At 40.2% G+C, this 17,706-nt stretch overlaps 2 protein-coding genes across 6 annotated transcripts in view; one reads left to right on the plus strand and one right to left on the minus strand.

Annotated features, from left to right (window-relative positions):
* prdm6 (PR domain containing 6) overlaps positions 1 to 17,706 on the plus strand; it is a 46,808-nt gene that overhangs the window by 15,760 nt on the left and 13,342 nt on the right. For 4 of the 5 annotated variants that reach the window (XM_061816224.1, XM_061816221.1, XM_061816220.1 and 1 more), the window contains exons 5-9: positions 3,864 to 4,015; positions 4,255 to 4,413; positions 13,636 to 13,763; positions 16,066 to 16,190; positions 16,468 to 16,846. In XM_061816224.1, the coding sequence (XP_061672208.1) occupies positions 3,864 to 4,015; positions 4,255 to 4,413; positions 13,636 to 13,763; positions 16,066 to 16,190; positions 16,468 to 16,846 (943 nt within the window). The remainder of the gene's footprint in view (positions 1 to 3,863; positions 4,016 to 4,254; positions 4,414 to 13,635; positions 13,764 to 16,065; positions 16,191 to 16,467; positions 16,847 to 17,706) is intronic. The other variant, XM_061816222.1, reaches the window with a different exon arrangement.
* The window catches only part of cep120 (centrosomal protein 120), a 51,949-nt gene continuing 50,990 nt past the window's right edge, over positions 16,748 to 17,706 (minus strand). Inside the window, exon 19 of the mRNA XM_061816216.1 lies at positions 16,748 to 16,763. The gene's annotated coding sequence lies outside the window, so the exon portion shown is untranslated. The remainder of the gene's footprint in view (positions 16,764 to 17,706) is intronic.

Genomic DNA, 17,706 nt, shown 5'->3' on the forward strand with positions numbered 1-17,706 from the left:
GATTCAGTTACAGAATGAAAAAGTCATTGACAAATACATATTTTTAAAATGTTGGTGGGTTATTTTCAACGTGACATCAGAGGTCAGTGGCCAGAGGCAGTGATTGATTATCAATCAGATTTCGCTTTCAAATTATTGATCAGTAAAATGAATAATTTGCATTTCATGCATCATTGAATGTGAAAACTGCATATTTCAAGCTTCCATATCATTATGTCAATCATAAAAAATAATTTGAATGCACAATATATTGACATTTAACACTTTTTTTTTACAGTCACACAGTCATCATTTTATCTCGTCAAATCACATTAAAGTGCATCAGAGTACCTTTGTTTCCACTCGCACAAAACTCTGAATATTTCATTTTAATGCCATTTCAAATTTCCAAAGTTAAAATGGTTGTGACATAAAATAGCCGTTATTTTCTTCCTCCCCCGCGTTGGCGTGGCTGCGTCTTCACGCTGTTGAAACTTGTCATGGAAGTGACGTGATGAAGATGCGTGTGCGTGCGCGCGCGTGCGCGCATGTGCGATAAAACGGTTCATCAGCAGTAATCTGCGTCGATACGCGCCGGCAGACCCGATGAGGGATGGCGGGACAAGCGGGAATTAATTGCTGCATATAGTTTTGCGTTTAGGGGTAGGGGGCACAAAGTGGGGGATGTGCTGGAGACGAGGGGGATGAGAAGGGTGGGGGGAGGGAGGATCGATCCAGCGGAACGCTATTTATCATCCCAACACAACCATATGGAGGTCCCGGGGGGAGCCACGCGCATCCGTGTGTGTGTGTGTGTGCGCGTGTGTGTTTGTGTGAGAGAGAGCGAGCGAAGACTTTAGTGTGTAAATAAAGCAGTCACACACGCACACACACACACACACTAAAAATAATAATGATGCAGGAGAAGTAACATTTTGCTGAGGTCACATGATATCAGAACTCACACGACAAGGTTGTAAATTCATAATTAATACAGTTGATCATCTTGACATTTGTACTTTTAAATTTACTGCATCAATCCAAAGTTATCTTTTTTTTTTACTTTTTCTTAAATTGTAGCGTTTTTCGCTGCCTCATCATGTTAACAACATGCACCTTCATAAACTTTATTTCTTTGAACTGTTTTAAGAGCGCCTCGGAGCCGTGGTACAATGTCAGTTATGCCACCTTTTTTTAAAAAAAATTATTCATTTATGTCGTTTATAATCAAGAAATTCACTTCAAGAGGTTTTGTTTTTACAACGAGATTTTGAGTTTATGCTTCCCCCAAAATTGACTTATCAAGAAATATCATCCATTTACCAACAGATGTTTTATTCGAGAAATTCCATTTTCCCAAGACCTGCTCAAATTTTAACTACAACACATTAATGTTGTTTATAATCAATAAATTTAATTCATTCTTCAAAATTAATTAATCAAGAAATGTAGTTTATATTTCAATACATTTAATAGATTAATCAAACATTATTATTTTTAATATTAATTTGAATAAAGAAATTAGGTTTATTTATCTGTTTTGCAGCAAGAAATTTTCTTAGTTCATCATGAAATATTTTTCATTTAGCAATTTGTGTTTTCACTCAAATTTAATTTCTTCATCAGCAAATGTAACTTACTATGCAAGTAATGTCATCTGTTGATCAAAACAAAACATTTTTTCAAGAATGTAATTTTTTTTTCACCATTGTTATTATTTCTTTATTTCAATGCATTTGTTTTCTTTAGCTTTGTTAATTCTTCAACAAATGTACTTAAAAATGTAACTTTTGCTTTTTAAAAAATAAAAAATATATACAGATATTTATAGGTTTAATTATTTATTTACAAGTCAGAAAATTTTGTTTGGATTTAATAAGTTTCAAGATAAAATTATCAATTTAATTTAGTCATCAACAAATGCCAGTTTTCATCAGCATCTGTAGTTATTAATCTTTTTTTCATGAATTTAGAAATCGAACGAACCAATATAGTGTTGAAATAACAAAATTAGGTGATTTGACAAGAAATTTTTTTATTTAAAAATTTGGTTATTCACCAACAAATGTTATTTTAAATTTAATGTATAAATCAAGAAATGCAATTAAAGAGCAAATAATACTTGAATAAGAATACTAATAACTCATTTTATGAAGACCCACCTTTCATGGCACTCAAGTGTTACAACAAAAAGTAGTGAAACATAAAATATGTTAAAATATTTAAACAACACATTTTCAAGAAATGTAATTTTTTCATCTACATATGCAGTTTATAACCTGTAAATGTAAATGGTATATCAAGACATTGTGTTTTTCAATCAGGAAATAATACTTTACAAATGTATTTTTCAATCTGTAAAAAATGAATATGGAGACAGTCTCATGTAATATCATTTACTCGAATACAAAATAAGAGAATGCATCTCGTCTTAAAATTTAAATCCGAACACACACGTACACGCAACACATGGTGAAATGAACCGTCTGCAGAGTATGTATTATATTTTCAGTTATCATGTAATAAATGTGTGTGTGTGTGTGTGTGTGTTTGGTGAAGTGTTGTTGCTCGGCAATGTGGAGACAAGCCTGTGTTTGTTGTGAGATGAGATTCAAAATGCGTGAACTCACAGAATTTCCCGTGCGTCCCAAAGTGGGAATGTTTATTTGACATTGTTCCCGTTTAGCGGAGCAGTAAGAAGTCCGCCGTGTACTTCATGACTTCATCCGTCAAAGACCGTCACCGTTCCTGCGCCGCCGATATTTCAGTTTTGGGAAAAACATAAGAGAAAACAAGCGGAACTTCCTGCTGGGAATTTTTTAGTCCAGATAATCATCAGCCCGTCAGTTATTGACGGCTATTAGTGTCACACTTCATCACGCTCTGGCGCTGCGACTGACACGTTTCACCCCGACGCACCGCCACTGTCGGGACAGAAGTATCTCAGGAATGATTTCAATGCAGCCAAGACTAACAATAAAAACTACTAAAGTTTTATTCAAAAGAGCAACAGCACACGGCTTCCGGAACATTCGGAGGAGCATGAACACAGCGTGGACTGAAATGTGTGAACCAGGTTTGAATCTGGTGAAGATCAGCTGTGACTACAACGGGAATCAGATGTGAAATAGTTTTGGAAGTAGCATGAACACAGTGTGTGAACCTTATCGTGTGAAAACTAGGGGATGGAAATTAGTTGCAAAAGCATTGTGAAGACAGTCTTGATCACATACTGTGGAAGGTGTAACCCTAACCGGTGTTAACAAATTTTGCATCAGGCACAAGTACACTATGGATAAGGTAGTGTGAAACATGCTCGAAACCGGTGCAAATCAGGTGTGAATACAAAGGGAATCAGATGTGAACTACTTTTGAAAGCGGTTGGTGTCACCATGTGAGGCAAAATGTATGAATCTGGTTTAAAACTAATGTGAATCCAGTATGAGGTATTTATGAAAGCAGAGGGAACAGTGCGTGAACCAGATTGTGTGAAATTAAGTTCAAACCAGGACTGAAAGTGGTCTGTATCAGTTGGTAATACGACGCAACTGTGAATTATTTGTTAAACCATGCATCAATTAACCAGGTTTCCCAAAAAAGTGTGAAGCTAATCTGTATCACAACTAAAAATCAACATATAAAACATATACCAATGTGAAAGCATTAACGCACTTTGGATTAGGTACTGTGAAACGGCTGAGACTGACTCGGGTGTGAAAGCAGTGGGGACAGTGTTGAACCCTGATTGTGTGAAATCAGGTCAGAATCAGTTTTGGAAGTGGTGTGAACCAGTTCCAAATACAATGGGAGTTGGATGTGAATTATTTATATATCAATGTGATTCTGTAAGATTCCCAAACTTAGATTTTTTTTTTTCCTTCCAGGCTGCGACATGTGTGCGGACAACCGTAATGGTGAGTGTCCCATGCATGGACCGCTCCACTCTCTGAGGAGGTTGGTGGGCACCAGCAGCGCCACTCCGGCACCCCTCACCCTTCCCGACCTTCCTGACTGGCTCAGAGATCTTCCCCGAGAGGTGAGCACCTCGCAGAGTTGGGGGAGTCGAGTCACATATTTTAATGATTGGAGTGACATTGCTTGATCTGAGTCAGACTTGAGTCTCTGAACTTGTTTGGCTAAAACTGCTGAATGACCTGACTTGAACTAAATGACTTGACAAGACTTGTCTTTTTAGAGTAAAAAAAAACAAACCAAAGAAAAAAAAACCTTCATGTCCTGGTCAAAACTCTTTATCGATCAATCACTTGCATGTAGGTGTGTCTGTGCACCAGTACACTTCCCGGGCTTGGGTACGGAATCTGCGCGGCCCAGAGAATTCCCCAGGGCACCTGGATCGGACCCTTCCAGGGCACACCCCTCATGCTAGACAAGGTCCGCTGTGGAGCCTCCAGGAACACGCGGCACTTGTGGGAGGTAACGACGACACTATTTTGTGTACCTTTTTACGATGGTTGGGTGAAGGATGCTGGGTAAAATTATGCATCTTGAGGTAATACATTTAAATTGGTCCCTATTGCTATGCTGTGAATCGGATGTATACATAAATGGAACCAAATGTGAACACAATGTGAATTAAGTGTTTGCCAGATCTGAATCAGGAATGGATATAATGTGAACCAGGTCAAAACTAAATTGGGATCTAGTGTGCATTGTGAACACAATATATGCAAAGTAGTTTGAACCAAGTTTAAAACAAGTATGAAGCAGATGAAAATATGGTTTGAACTGAGTGTGAAGGCACTGTATGCTAGATGGTGTATCTACGTTTTGAAACAGGTATGAAAACAGGTATGAACCAAATGTAAACATCCTGTCAACACCATTTGAAAGTGGTGTGAGTGGAGTGAATCTGGTGTGAAAGCAGTATGACACAGATATTGTGAATCAGGTCTTCGATGGGCATGAACAAACCACTTTTTAAAGCCACACTAAATACAGTGACTCAGTGAACACCTGCTATAGAGCTCGTGCACATACGTCATAAACTCACGTGACGTCGCCAATTGTTGGTCTAACAAAGCATTGTTGAAAGTTAACGCTGTTGAGACGAAACGAAAATATGTCTTATAGCACGACATCCAGAGTTTTGTCCGATACCAATAAATAGTTAGGCGGTGATAATAAGCAAAGGTATGTGGAAAAATGAGAGACACTTGGCATAGAGGACCCATATTTAATGCCGAAGTCGATGTATTCACCGATAAGAAATTGGACTATTAACCCGCTTCCGCTTGTCTTGGACAACTGGATCTACACATGTATCTGGTCAGTAAGTCGTCAAGATTTATACAGGGAAGTTTGAAAGCGTATAAAAGTCTGGACGCATACAAATACTTTGTTGCTGGATCTGTTCTCAATCAGGAATAAATCCCACATGGTGATGGGCCCACTCAGATTTTTTCAATACAAATACCAATATTTTAATAAATGACCCCCGGTTTTACACAAACTCGCATTCATTCACTATGATTGAGGAAAATATGTAGGACAGGGAGTCATCTCCTCCGTACATGGAAGCGTATTGCGGCCACACGTTAATCTCCGCAAACCTCTCTGCGACAGACAGTTTATTTATTTATTCAAATGAGTCAATTCGGCATCATAAATACTTTTTGGTAATTTGAGATTGAGAAGAATAATTCCTACCTAAAATGACGTGATCGCTACACAGCCATGTGTGTAATTTGGTTGGGCACCATCCATCACGTTTCCTTGCCGAAATCCATCGATCTTTTCTCGTCTTTTCAGCTGGTATGATCTCTTAGAATATCTGTCTCGTCTGTTGTGACAACCAACAGCACAACAGGTTTCGGGCATTGTGAATATTCTGCTCCGGTTCAATGTCCCCTACAATGTCGAGCAGCTCATTTTGACCGGCAATATGGTGCCGGGAAAACAGTGCCATCATGTGCACGAGCTCTATATCACGCTTCATTGTTGAAGTTGTAGTTTTCCATGTTAAAGAAGCTCCAGAGGGAAGCTGAGTTTTTTTTTTTTTTTTTTTTTTTTTGTGGATGGCGAAGGACTTCTAGGGAAAAGTCACGAAATTGTCACAAAATAATTTCGGCCAAGCTCTCGTCCCGAAGGCGGCGGCAAAGAAAGCAATTCTTGTTTGGTGGCCAAATATTTTGTTAGCGCCGTGCCCGTGCGGATTCCGGCAATCCCGCTGGGCCCGTCGGAATGTCGTAAAAGCCTCGCCGTCCATCCTTCGCTTTGTAAAACAACTACGATGACGTCACCAAGTCTATGAGGCATTTTATTTTTGGCAACTCACGATTGACACAAAAAAAACCTTTCAGCTGTTTTGTTGTGCTTGGACTGTAGATCCTGATTGTGCTAAGATAACGTTGTTGTTAGGCCAACACAAAATGGCTTCTTTATTGGTCTAATTTTGACCAATTTGGGGCGCATGTCATGTGACATTCATGGTACGATACCAACGTCATTCTGTGTGTGGACATGTGTATCTGTTTCTGTTTGCGGGAGTGTGTGTCTGCACGTGTATGTGCCTCTGTGTGCTACTTTCTGTGTTTGTTGGCTTGAGTGTGTGTGTATTTGTCTGTATGAAGTTGTGTGCGTTTGTGCGTCTCTGTGTATTACGTTCTGTATTGCTGGTTTGTGAATGTGTGTATTTGTGTCTGTAAGTATAGTATGTTTATGTGTGTGCACGTGTGGAGGTAGCCGTTGATTGCCTGGTGCTGCCTCCCCCCACACCGCCACCCCCACCCATGCTAGTAGTGTGAGAAAGCATGGCGACCTCTTGTGCAAATATTTTGGGACGTCTGATGAGCTGATGAATGAGGTGGCTCACTGAGTGCGCTACAGAGGCAGCGGCTCGCTGCTCCACAATGTTGATTCTGGTTCTGCTGTCGGTTCTAAATGTGGTTCCTGCATCACCACAATGTGTGAAAGACTGACCTTTGTTTGATTTGCTTTGATATTGTCACACACTGTACGTTTCAAAGAACTGCCGCACACCGAGCGATGAGGCCGAAGGTGGATCATCGCGAACCATTTATGGATGGCGACTCCACCGTCGTTAATTCTGGGATTGACACTCGCACACATACTGTACCAACTGTCTGCAATAGAAAAACTGTGACACCTGGTTGTCTTATCAGGGTGCCAGATGTACTGTACTTAAAATTACACGTCATGCATATTTAAGTGTGAACACAATTGAACGTCGTGTATTGTGAACCAGGTCTGGACACATTGTGGAAGTGTGCATTAGGTTTTAACCAGGTTGGAACCACGTAAAGCAAGAGTTGTTAACAAGGTGTTCTCCAGGTTTGAAACGGGTATGAAAGTGCTATGAAATAGATGTGGACCAAATGTATAAGCATTCTGACCACAATATAATAACAGTTGGTCTGAACTAGGTTTGAAATCAGTTTGAACAACATACATTTCGTGTGAGTACAGTATGAACCAGGTAGCAACAAATGTGAATGAGGTGTCCGCAGTGTGGACTGGTTTTGTGAATTAGGTATTTTATCGGCTGGTGTGATCCAGGTCTGAAAACGCCATGAACCAGACATGTACATGATGTGAACCCGAGCGTGAAACCAATGTGAACACGATGGGAAATTGACAGCATGGTATAATATATCGTGAGTCAGGTTTGAAACAAATCGAAAATGGGTGTGAATGCCAACACGTTTAAACCAAGTGTGAATTTGGTGTGAAAGCAGTGTATAGCGGTTATGAACACACCAGATGCAGGACCGGATGCTGTGAACCATATTTTAAAACGAGGTGTTGACCGGATTTGAATGCATTGTGGAAACGGTTTGGCTCAGTAACGCAACTGTATTTTTGTGTGATGTTTTTTATAACCCCCATCTTCCATAGTAGAATATGGCAAAGTGTGACCAGGAATCATCTGGAAACGATGAACGAGGAATGAGTAGTGTGAGGAAGAGGAGATGTGATGAAGAAGAGGGTGGGGTGGGTAGAATAGGAGGTGATGAAGAGAGCAGATAACGGTAGAATTAGTGGGTTTGATTGATTTTGTGTACAACTCAAGCATGGTATCATTGATCTCCTCTCACAAACACTTTTACACCGTTTGGACTCTCCAACAACAACAGCACTGCACTGTCACTATGCTACAAGATGCTATGTGATGGTAACTTGTGCTACATGCCTAGGTGATTCCTCGTGATGCTACATGTTGCTAAGTCATGCTACATGGTGTTTATTTAGCAGTACGTGAACTCAATTGGTTGTTTTAGGTAACTTTATATGGTGCTAGGTGACACGATGTAATGATACATAATGCTACATGAGTTTGTGTGATGATATGCGATGCAAATATGATACAGTTCAATGTGACGCTCGTACCACGTACCATAATACAACATTGTGTATTGTGGTACGTAGTGCTAGGTGTTGGTATGGTACACGATGTGATATGATGTTACCTGGTGGATGGTCTTGTCTCATGAATTATGCTGCGTTCATTTTGGTTGAAGCGAACAATTGGCTCGTGTTACTCACACAAATTTGATCCCCGGAGTTGTGTAAATGCAAAAAAAATAATTTCCCTCATTTGTCCCACACATATGAACATCAGTAGTCAATCATACAATCAGTTTGTTTGTATCATCGATGGGTGGTGGTGATGCTGAAACCTTGGCTAATGCTATTTCTAGCTTGGTTCGCAGCAAAGCGCAATTGACAGCTGAAAACAAGTAACCGAAATGTATTTGCCAGATTTGTTCCTCAATTCCTCCGTCAACGTTCTCCATGCCAGCTCTTTTTTTCTTACGGTCGCAGTATTGATAGCAGAGTTATCAAAAAGTTCCAGGTAACCACAAATGGTAACAACAATTGTATCCTCATTTGTTTTGCTCCAGGTCATTGTGTGTGACGCAGTGTAAGTCATAATGCAATATCATGTGAATTTGTGGCTAAAGTTCAAACTTTTCACGCGAAGAGACCAATCCACCTTCAGTGTGAATGTGTCATTATACATGAGACAAGTTGATCCTTGGTGTTATTACCTTATATGACAGCATGTGATGGTACCTGATGCTCGGACAAGTCAATTTGATTTGTACAGCCCTTAATCACAAGTGTCTCATAAGGCTTCACAAGCCCACAGTTGAAAAAGATGAATGACATCCCCTGATCTAAACCCTCAACCAGGCATGGAAAATCTCAAAAACCCATTTGAGAAGAAATAAAAAACCTCAAGAAGGAGGATCCCCCTTTCTAAAGCAAAGCAAAGCAAGCAAAGCAAAGCAAAGCAAAGCAAAGCAAAGCAAATTTATTTGTATAGCGCGTTTCATACACGAGGTAACTCAATGTGCTTTACATGATTGAAGCCGTTTGAAAACAAAGAGCTCAAATTTTTAAAATGGGATAAAAACAATAAAAATGACAAACAAAATATTTTTTAAAAAGACAGTTAAAACCACATACAGTGCAAGTAATATGATCAACAAGTGTATATATTCTAAAAAAGCATGAGAAAAAAAGAAGAGTTTTCAACCTGGATTTAAAAACATTCACACTTGGGGCTGCCCTCACCTCTCTTGCCAACTTTTTCCATTTGTGCGCAGCATAATAGCTAAATGGACTCTGCGCTCCACTATTTGACCTGAGTCTAGTCTAGTCTAGTCTAGATAACCAGTCTGCAATGGATGTCGAGTGTAGAATATTTATCACATCACATGGTACTGTACAATGTTCATTACGATGAATGAATGAATGTAATTTTAAAGACACTTCATAAAAGCGGATCTGCCTCAGATCTTATCCAAGTTGATCAGTGGAGAATTCATACAACAGCCTCAGATTTGGTCACTGTCACTGAGCCCCCTGTCCAAGTTGGAGACGAGGGGGGAAGAGAGAGGAGAGGCGGCAGTAAAATAGGCCCATGTGTACTTTAACTAACTACTAACTGTGTGTTGCTTCGTGGATTCCATATGCCATTAAACGATGCTTGGTGTTTCTGCAAAGGTTGGGTTCTGAATGGGGTTACAACACCAGATAAAAATTTTTGGCAGATGGGGTGCCTCATTTATTTATACATTGGTGTCCGATATAAAAATGAACCCCCCGCCAAAACATCATGCATTTAAATGCTCAACAATTTGATGACTTTTTTTCTGAAATTGACTTGAGAAGATTCCCGCAACATGAAAGTAACTAATTTCAAAAACACGGTCCCAAAACGTCAACTGGCTTCGTACACAAGCACGACGAAATCTGAAATGGACAGCATAGCAACTAATACATCTGTTGAAGGAACAGTTGTTTAGGAGGATTTTGAAGAACTGCAGCATCAAGATTTTCTGCTCGTTTGTCCATACAAGTACGAGCCAGATGTGGATGTCGGTGTAATTTTAGGTACGTCACAGTAATTTTTTTCACTGGTGTCTTAATGCAAAGTTAATGGGCGCCATATTTAACTTTGATTTTTTTTTTTTAATCAAATTTGAGTTTTAAAACTGTCATAATCTCCTCAATCTTAAACCTGTAATGAGTGTTACTAAGTGACCACTTTTCTGAGCTATATAGCCGAGGGCAGATACACACATACTAGCATACTACACAACGAGCATGCAGAGCCTCCCTCACCCTCTGACCTAGCAAGTTCAGTTTCAAGAAAAAATAATATCTACTTCAGAGATCATTTGTTTATTTCTGGAGGCGACTGACTGCTTGACTGACACTCTGAAAATAAACTCTAAAAGTACTGGGTATTGCACACAAGGTTTAAAAATGTTTTCTTGATGACATACTGCATCAGATTTACACTTTGCTAAATTGATAGATCCTTTCTGATTATTGTGGTGGCCCGCATTATATTGAAATAATACCACAAGATTACTTCAAGAAAAGTATTACTTCTGTGTATTTAATTAATAACTAAACAAAATGGATAAATCACGTGGATAAAACTCAAAATATTTGGGGTTAAAAAGTGACAATGTAGATAAATGTAAGAATCATTGTATGGATTTCTGAAATTTGTACTGGCCCAGTCAGTATGTGGTGGTCTGACGCAGTGCTATACTGGCCCGGCTGGGGCCATTAGACCGAGGCTACATGGCATTATGTGATGTTAGATAGATACCACATGATTTTCCGCGACGCTACGTGTTGCTACGTTATTGCCACATGATGTTATGTGATGGTACGTGATGATACAGTAGATGTTGCTAATAAATTCTCCATGCTGGTATGCTATGCTAGGTGTTGCTACATGTTGCTTGGCGATGCGAGGGCGTCTTGTCTTCCCTAAATAAAAACTTATCAGCATGACGATGTGCTGAAAATCTTTGAGGTACTGTATGTGTGTGTGCTGTTTTATCACCTCTTGTATGACGTGTGTGCATGTGCTAAATGGAGTTATCGTGACGTGTGTGGCGTGTGTTTGTCACACTTTTCTTTTGATAACCATGACTGCATTAGTGACTTTTTACACAAACCCACATCACACACATCATGATAAACATACTTAATGCAGTCACACTTCCTTGTAAAGTGTAGTCGTATTCTAAGAGGTTGTTAATGGTGTGTGTGTGTGTGTGTGTGTGTGTGTGTGTGCGCGTGTGTGTGTGCGCGCACACTTGTGTGTGGTCTTCAAAGTCAGGAAGGATAATGTAGTAAGACAGAAGAAAGTGTTAAAAACATTAAACACACTTAGCTAGAAACATTGAACTAAATGATATCCTTTAAAATTTGTGAGTGTGTATGTGTGTGTGTGTGTGTAGGGAGGAGGTGGGGGTGACCGACACTTCAAGAAACCCGCTAACATGGTGCACAGTCTTCATCGCAGACTGAAATTTTTTAATCCACTTTTCACTAACAGCAGATGTTCGGGAAAAAAAAAAAATGTGCAAACTGCAGATTGTCATGAACCTCCGGTCTGGGGGCGGACCTTAATGCAGGACTTCGAGGCAGAAGCATAATGTTCAATGTGATTTATTCCAGAAAACTCGGTCATACACGGTGTAGCAGTCCAACAAGGCAGAGGGACAGAAATGCTAGGCGAGGTGGGATCCAAAAGACATACAGCAAGGGTTCGATGAATCTGAAGCAAACTAACTAACTCAACGGGAATGGAACAAACAAAAGGGCACAGAATTGCTCTGACTAGGCTTACTCTAACTGACGCGTGGAAGCGGAGAGTCCCACAGGCAGTGGATGCAACTCGCTAACGCAAGGCAACGAAGTGGCAAATAACAGTGACAAAAAGTCCAACTTAAATGGCAGTCTAATGACAGTCCAAGTGTGAAACAGCTGTGACCGGTGACAAGTGTCACCGCCCAGAGCAGTGGCCTGGCCACACCCCTCTTGGCAGTAGCCAAGCCTTGCTCATGACAGATGTTTTTCAACTTTTTTCTTTTTTTTTTAACTGCCTGTAAGTGCAATACATTTGTCCAAATTTCATATTATTCGGAAGGTCTCCCAATACTATTCTGACTCTTAAGTGTCTGAGGAAAATTTACATCTAAGTCCCATACACACATCACCACAAGTGGAAATTAAACAAGGGTTTTCCAAACATATAGTTGGAACCATAGCACCTCACACAACGAGTTCCTGGTACATCTGTGCTAGTTTCCGGCCTGATTGCCCCCCTTCTCTGCCCTGCCGGTTTTCCACTTTTAATGCATCATCCACCTGTCTGTGAGGGAAGGGCAGTGTTGGGCTGGGGAGGACATTGGGCCAGGTGTTCTGGCACTCCTGCAGATTTTTCATGTTCCAGAAACAGGGATGGGGTCGTTGGCTTGACACCCCCCCCCCTCCCCCATTTAGGGATGGTGGAGGCTGAGCCCACCCTTCTATTTTCAGGTGCAGCAACCCGTTGACAAACATGCAAGTGATATGGTGTTAATTTACTACAAAGTTTCAAAAAGGCTTTAATTGCTTGTGCTGGGATCAAAAATAACATGGGTTATATTAAGATATTAACTCACAGGTTCTCAGAGGTGTTTAGACACTAAAAAAAGAATCCCCGATGCACCACTCATCAGTCGCACTGCCTTGCTCATTTTCCATATCCAGTCCTGCCCAATTCTGTGCTCACTCGTTTTTATCCTGTTGGTTAGTTATTGAATGTCTTCACCACATGTCTCCCCCCACAAATAAGAACATGGTTTGACTCTTGGAATGTTACTTTTGGTCAAATATCGAGAGTATTGTTATGCTGTGGTTCTCACCCCTATTCCGGTCCTCTTTTTGTCCCCTAAAACTCTTTTCTGTCCAGTGACATTTTCAATAAACATCAATGATTAAAACATTGAAAAAATTACCGGAGGAAGTATTTTAAACTCCCCTGTTGTACAGCAAAACCGTTCCTTTACAAAAGCCATACAGAGTCACCATTCTGCATGGCCAGTCATACAAATAAATTTAGAACGTTTCTACGCACTCTTTGTTAAATGAGGGCTTACATCTGATCTGAACCAGGTGTGAAAGGGAATCGTGTCTGGACTACTGTGAGAACACAATGTGAAAATGATGTAACATTGGTGTAAAAGCAGTGCGAACACGCTAAGAATGAGTTATGAACTGTGTTCCCATTTGGTTTGAACCAGGTTGGAAATAGCTAGGAATCAGACGTGAACATGAACCAGGTTTGTACATACTGTACATGTTGTGTTTGTCTTTCAGATTTACGATTCCGAGGGAACGTTGTGTCACTTCCTAGACGGCAACGATCCTGCTAAATCAAGCTGGATGAGGTACATCCGATGCGCTCGACACTGCGGAGAGCAGAACATGATGGTCGTTCAGTACAGGTACAAATACGCGAGTGCTACATGCTAACTGGTAATCTATTAAACAACCAAGGCTGCCCAAATTATAGCACTGCATAGAACAATATCGTCATAACATAATAGCATGCTAGCTGAGCTTACACGACTGAGAATAGCATCATTTATCACAGTTTAGTTTCTCTCTGATTAACATAGTTTTTCCTGAGCCAAGTATTGTTTCTTTCGGCTCGCCTATTTAACACGTGTCTCATAGTTTTGTCTTACCACAATTAGTTTTTCCCCCCGATAACAATAGTTTAAAGTCGTACAATAATCAGGCTTTACATAATCAGAATTTCAAGTTTAAAAAATGATCCCCGGTCCGATCACAAGATAGGGTAATGACATCACATGACTTGTTCATTTATTGTATATATTTCTGTATATTGAGCACCTTCAAAATGACTCTCCAGCATTTTAGACAAAAGTTAAAACATCTATGACCTCTTGGAGACATTCAAGGATTGGCCACTGATATAAGTTTAAGTCAAATAAGCATTACAACAAGACGTGCTAACTATCTTCAATGAAATTACTTTATTGCAGTTAAATTACTTCAACAAATACAGTTGGATGACATGCTTACTCTAAATTTCCCACTGTCCCAGCTATATGGATGGGTGGTGTCCATAGTCGGTTCTGGTTCTGCTTCCCCCACCCCAACCACTACATTGCTTGGATGGAGCATGCTCCTCCTTGTGTACGGACATTCTTCAGGTGCCCGATCAAGCTTTTTGTCTAGAATCATTTAGATGACGTTCCCAACAATCTACTTCAATTGTGCACAGACTACAAGTAACTTACGTGTTGTTTGTCGGAGATGCACAGCAATGACATTTTTTCACTGACTAGAAAAAAAAACTTGACTGTCAGTTAAAGTACTACGCCGCAAGATACAGAACAAGGTGAAAAATAAATGAGCTTTTGGATTCTTATACGACGGTGACACGGCGTAAATGTCAATCGGTGACGTCGTTTATCGGATCGGGAAATTATGACAGGAAAGCCGATGGGCCGATCACCGTGAAACGCTAATAATCAATCAAATCAGTGTAAAGTCTAACTATAAAATGGTTTATATATTATCTTACTCTGTCCTAGCTTAGTTTGTCTTAGTGTAGCATCGTTTAACACATTGTAGCCTAAACGGGGTTAGTTTGACTTACAGCCGTTTTGTCTTAGCCTAGTTAAAAGACTTCTCATGATCCGTTTGCTAGCATGCCTCTTTTTAACGGACTTCTTTGAACACAGTCGTTAACGTGGCTATTACTAAATGGCTTTTTTGCAAATTGCTAATGTGGCGAATGCTAAAACACTTTTTGGAAGTCAAAAGTTTTCTGCAGTCAAGCGTGTTTTACTTCGTGTTTGCGCACCGGGAAGAGGTGGGGCCAACTTGACAACAGTAAGGAGGGGCCGGGGTGCAAATCAAACATTCCCCTGACCTCACACCAGATCAAACGAAAGAGTTAGGTGAGGAGGAGGGAGGTGAGGGATGTTTGATCCTTCTATGCTCCTGCACTGAGGCATGTGGTGTCACACATCAGAGTCTCATCATGTATTAAAAACAAACACGCCTGCTGCCTCACAGAGGGGGTGTGGTCCTGACTTTGACACAATTGTTTTCTCACAAATACACTAGTATCCAAGCCACACATTAATAATGGTCCTTAGTCACATGCTAAAAAAAATGTAAATATCTACATACTTTGAATAATAAACACATTTACGTGTCACTGCTAAACTATGGTAGGCTCCAATAGAGAAAGTTATGATAGACTCAACTAATATAAGCCAGGCTAAGTTAAGAAACTAAATTGTGCTAAGATAAATGAAATTCTACCATGCTATGATAAATCATGTTTAAGTTAGCTAAAGTACTGTAATTTAAGATAGAGGCCAGGCTAAGATAAATTATGGTCTCACAAGATAAAACAACTCGAGCTCTAAACTAAACTGTGTCAAGCTAAGACAAAGTCAGCTAAAATGGATTAAGCTAAAATATACTGCTAGGCTAAAATAAAGTAATATAAGAGAGGCTTAGCTGAACTAAACACTCAACAACAACTGTTACAAAACTTAATGCCACTGTGGCCCAAGATGAACTAAAGCAGCTTTTGGGGGATAAAAAAAAAAAAATACTGGTGTCCAAAGAAGTGTTTTAGCTATAGCCGCATTAGCAATGGGCTTTCAAAGAAGTCTTTAGGTGATAGCTAGGTTAGCTCTGAAGGTCCATAATAGCAAACAGGCCCAAAGAATTTCTCAATTTCTATTTGTGTGCTTTTAGGTCTAGTATCTTCTACCGGGCATGTCTGGACATCCCTCGAGGAAGCGAGCTTCTTGTGTGGTACAATGACTCGTATACTTCCTTCTTCGGAATTCCGCTGCAATGCGTCGCCCAGGACGAAAACTGTGAGAGTTTTTCTTTCTTCCAGAATGCAATTACATTACCACAGTGCTAAAGGGACTGAGATTGGTGATAGCCTTAGATAAAACGTGCAGAACATGGACATAGGCACCCAAAGAACTTGGCCTTAGAACATAGGTCTTGTAGAACCTGTATAGAACTTGTGTAGAACAAGGATGTAGAACATAAATGTAAAATGAAGACTGTACAATAAAACATTGATGTAAAAACGTAGATCTTAAACAATCATGAGGTTCTAAAGTTGGTTCTTTGTGTGTACAGTGAACGTCCCCGCGTCTGTGTCGGAGGTGATGTCTCGTCAGGAGTCCTTACAACAACAACAATCCTTTAGCAAGATCGGCAAAGCGTCATCCGTGGCCTCGTCTTTGTCGTCGTCCGTGAGGTCCATGGTGTTTCCTCAGGCGACGTGCAGCAAAAGCTTTTCCATGCTGGACAAGAGCGGTGCAGCATTCCCATCATCTGAGTCATCCTTCGGCCAGCTCTCCTCCAAGAACCAAAGAGTCCTGGCTAGTCCCACATCCACCAGCCAGCTGAGTAGCGAGTTCAGCGACTGGCATCTGTGGAAGTGTGGACAGTGTTTCAAGACATTCACGCAGAGGATCCTGCTACAGATGCACGTTTGTCCGCAGAACCCAGACAGGTCTGTCAACAATGTGTACCACATAATGATAAAGTGGAAGGGACTGGAGTGCAGTGGAAAGGATGGGACTAGACTGGACTTGGTTAGACTAACCAACTACAATAGAGTGTAATAAACTGGACTAACTTGGACTGGACTAGTATAGTATATATATTGTATATCTATAGTATAGAGACTTGAGTGGACTGCAATAGACTATAACAGTTTAGATTGGCCAAATATACAGTGGAATAGACTGGACTGAACCAGAATCAAAATCACCTTTATTGGGAAAGTTTGTAAACAACACACAAGGAATTTGTCTCCGGTAGTTGGAGCCACCCTGGTACGACATACATGTTGAGTACCACAGCAGACAGGCAGCCAATTGATAGAGAACATTTGTTTTTTTGTTTTTTTATTCAAAGTTCTGCAAAGGATGCAGTCTTCTAGCATTTAGAGCAGCTCGAATGCCCATTAGAACAGTGATTGCCAACCAGCGTGCCGTAAGAACTCTGCTGGTGTGCCGTGGGAAATTATCACATTTCACTTAATTGTTCAAAATCTGATTTATTTACAATAATTAATGTATCTTTGTTCATCTATCTGTGGCAGCACTTTTAAAGAGAGACAGAACAAATAAATGCTCTTGTATTTTTAATGGCAGAAAGTGGATGACTGACTTGCGTATCCACTTTTTGTGACATTTTTGTTTAGCGCTGTGCTGTGGGATTTTTCAAATGTAAAGCTATGTGCCATTGTTAAATAAAGGTTAGGAATCACTCCATTCGAGTAGTAGTCCAGTGCAATGACCATTGTTCAAAGGGTGTCAAGACTTCAAGGAATGTATGCAGTTTAAAATGACTAGTCGTGCGATAGTC

The sequence above is a fragment of the Syngnathoides biaculeatus genome, chromosome 4 (assembly GCF_019802595.1).
Source record: "Syngnathoides biaculeatus isolate LvHL_M chromosome 4, ASM1980259v1, whole genome shotgun sequence".
NCBI lineage: Eukaryota > Metazoa > Chordata > Actinopteri > Syngnathiformes > Syngnathidae > Syngnathoides > Syngnathoides biaculeatus.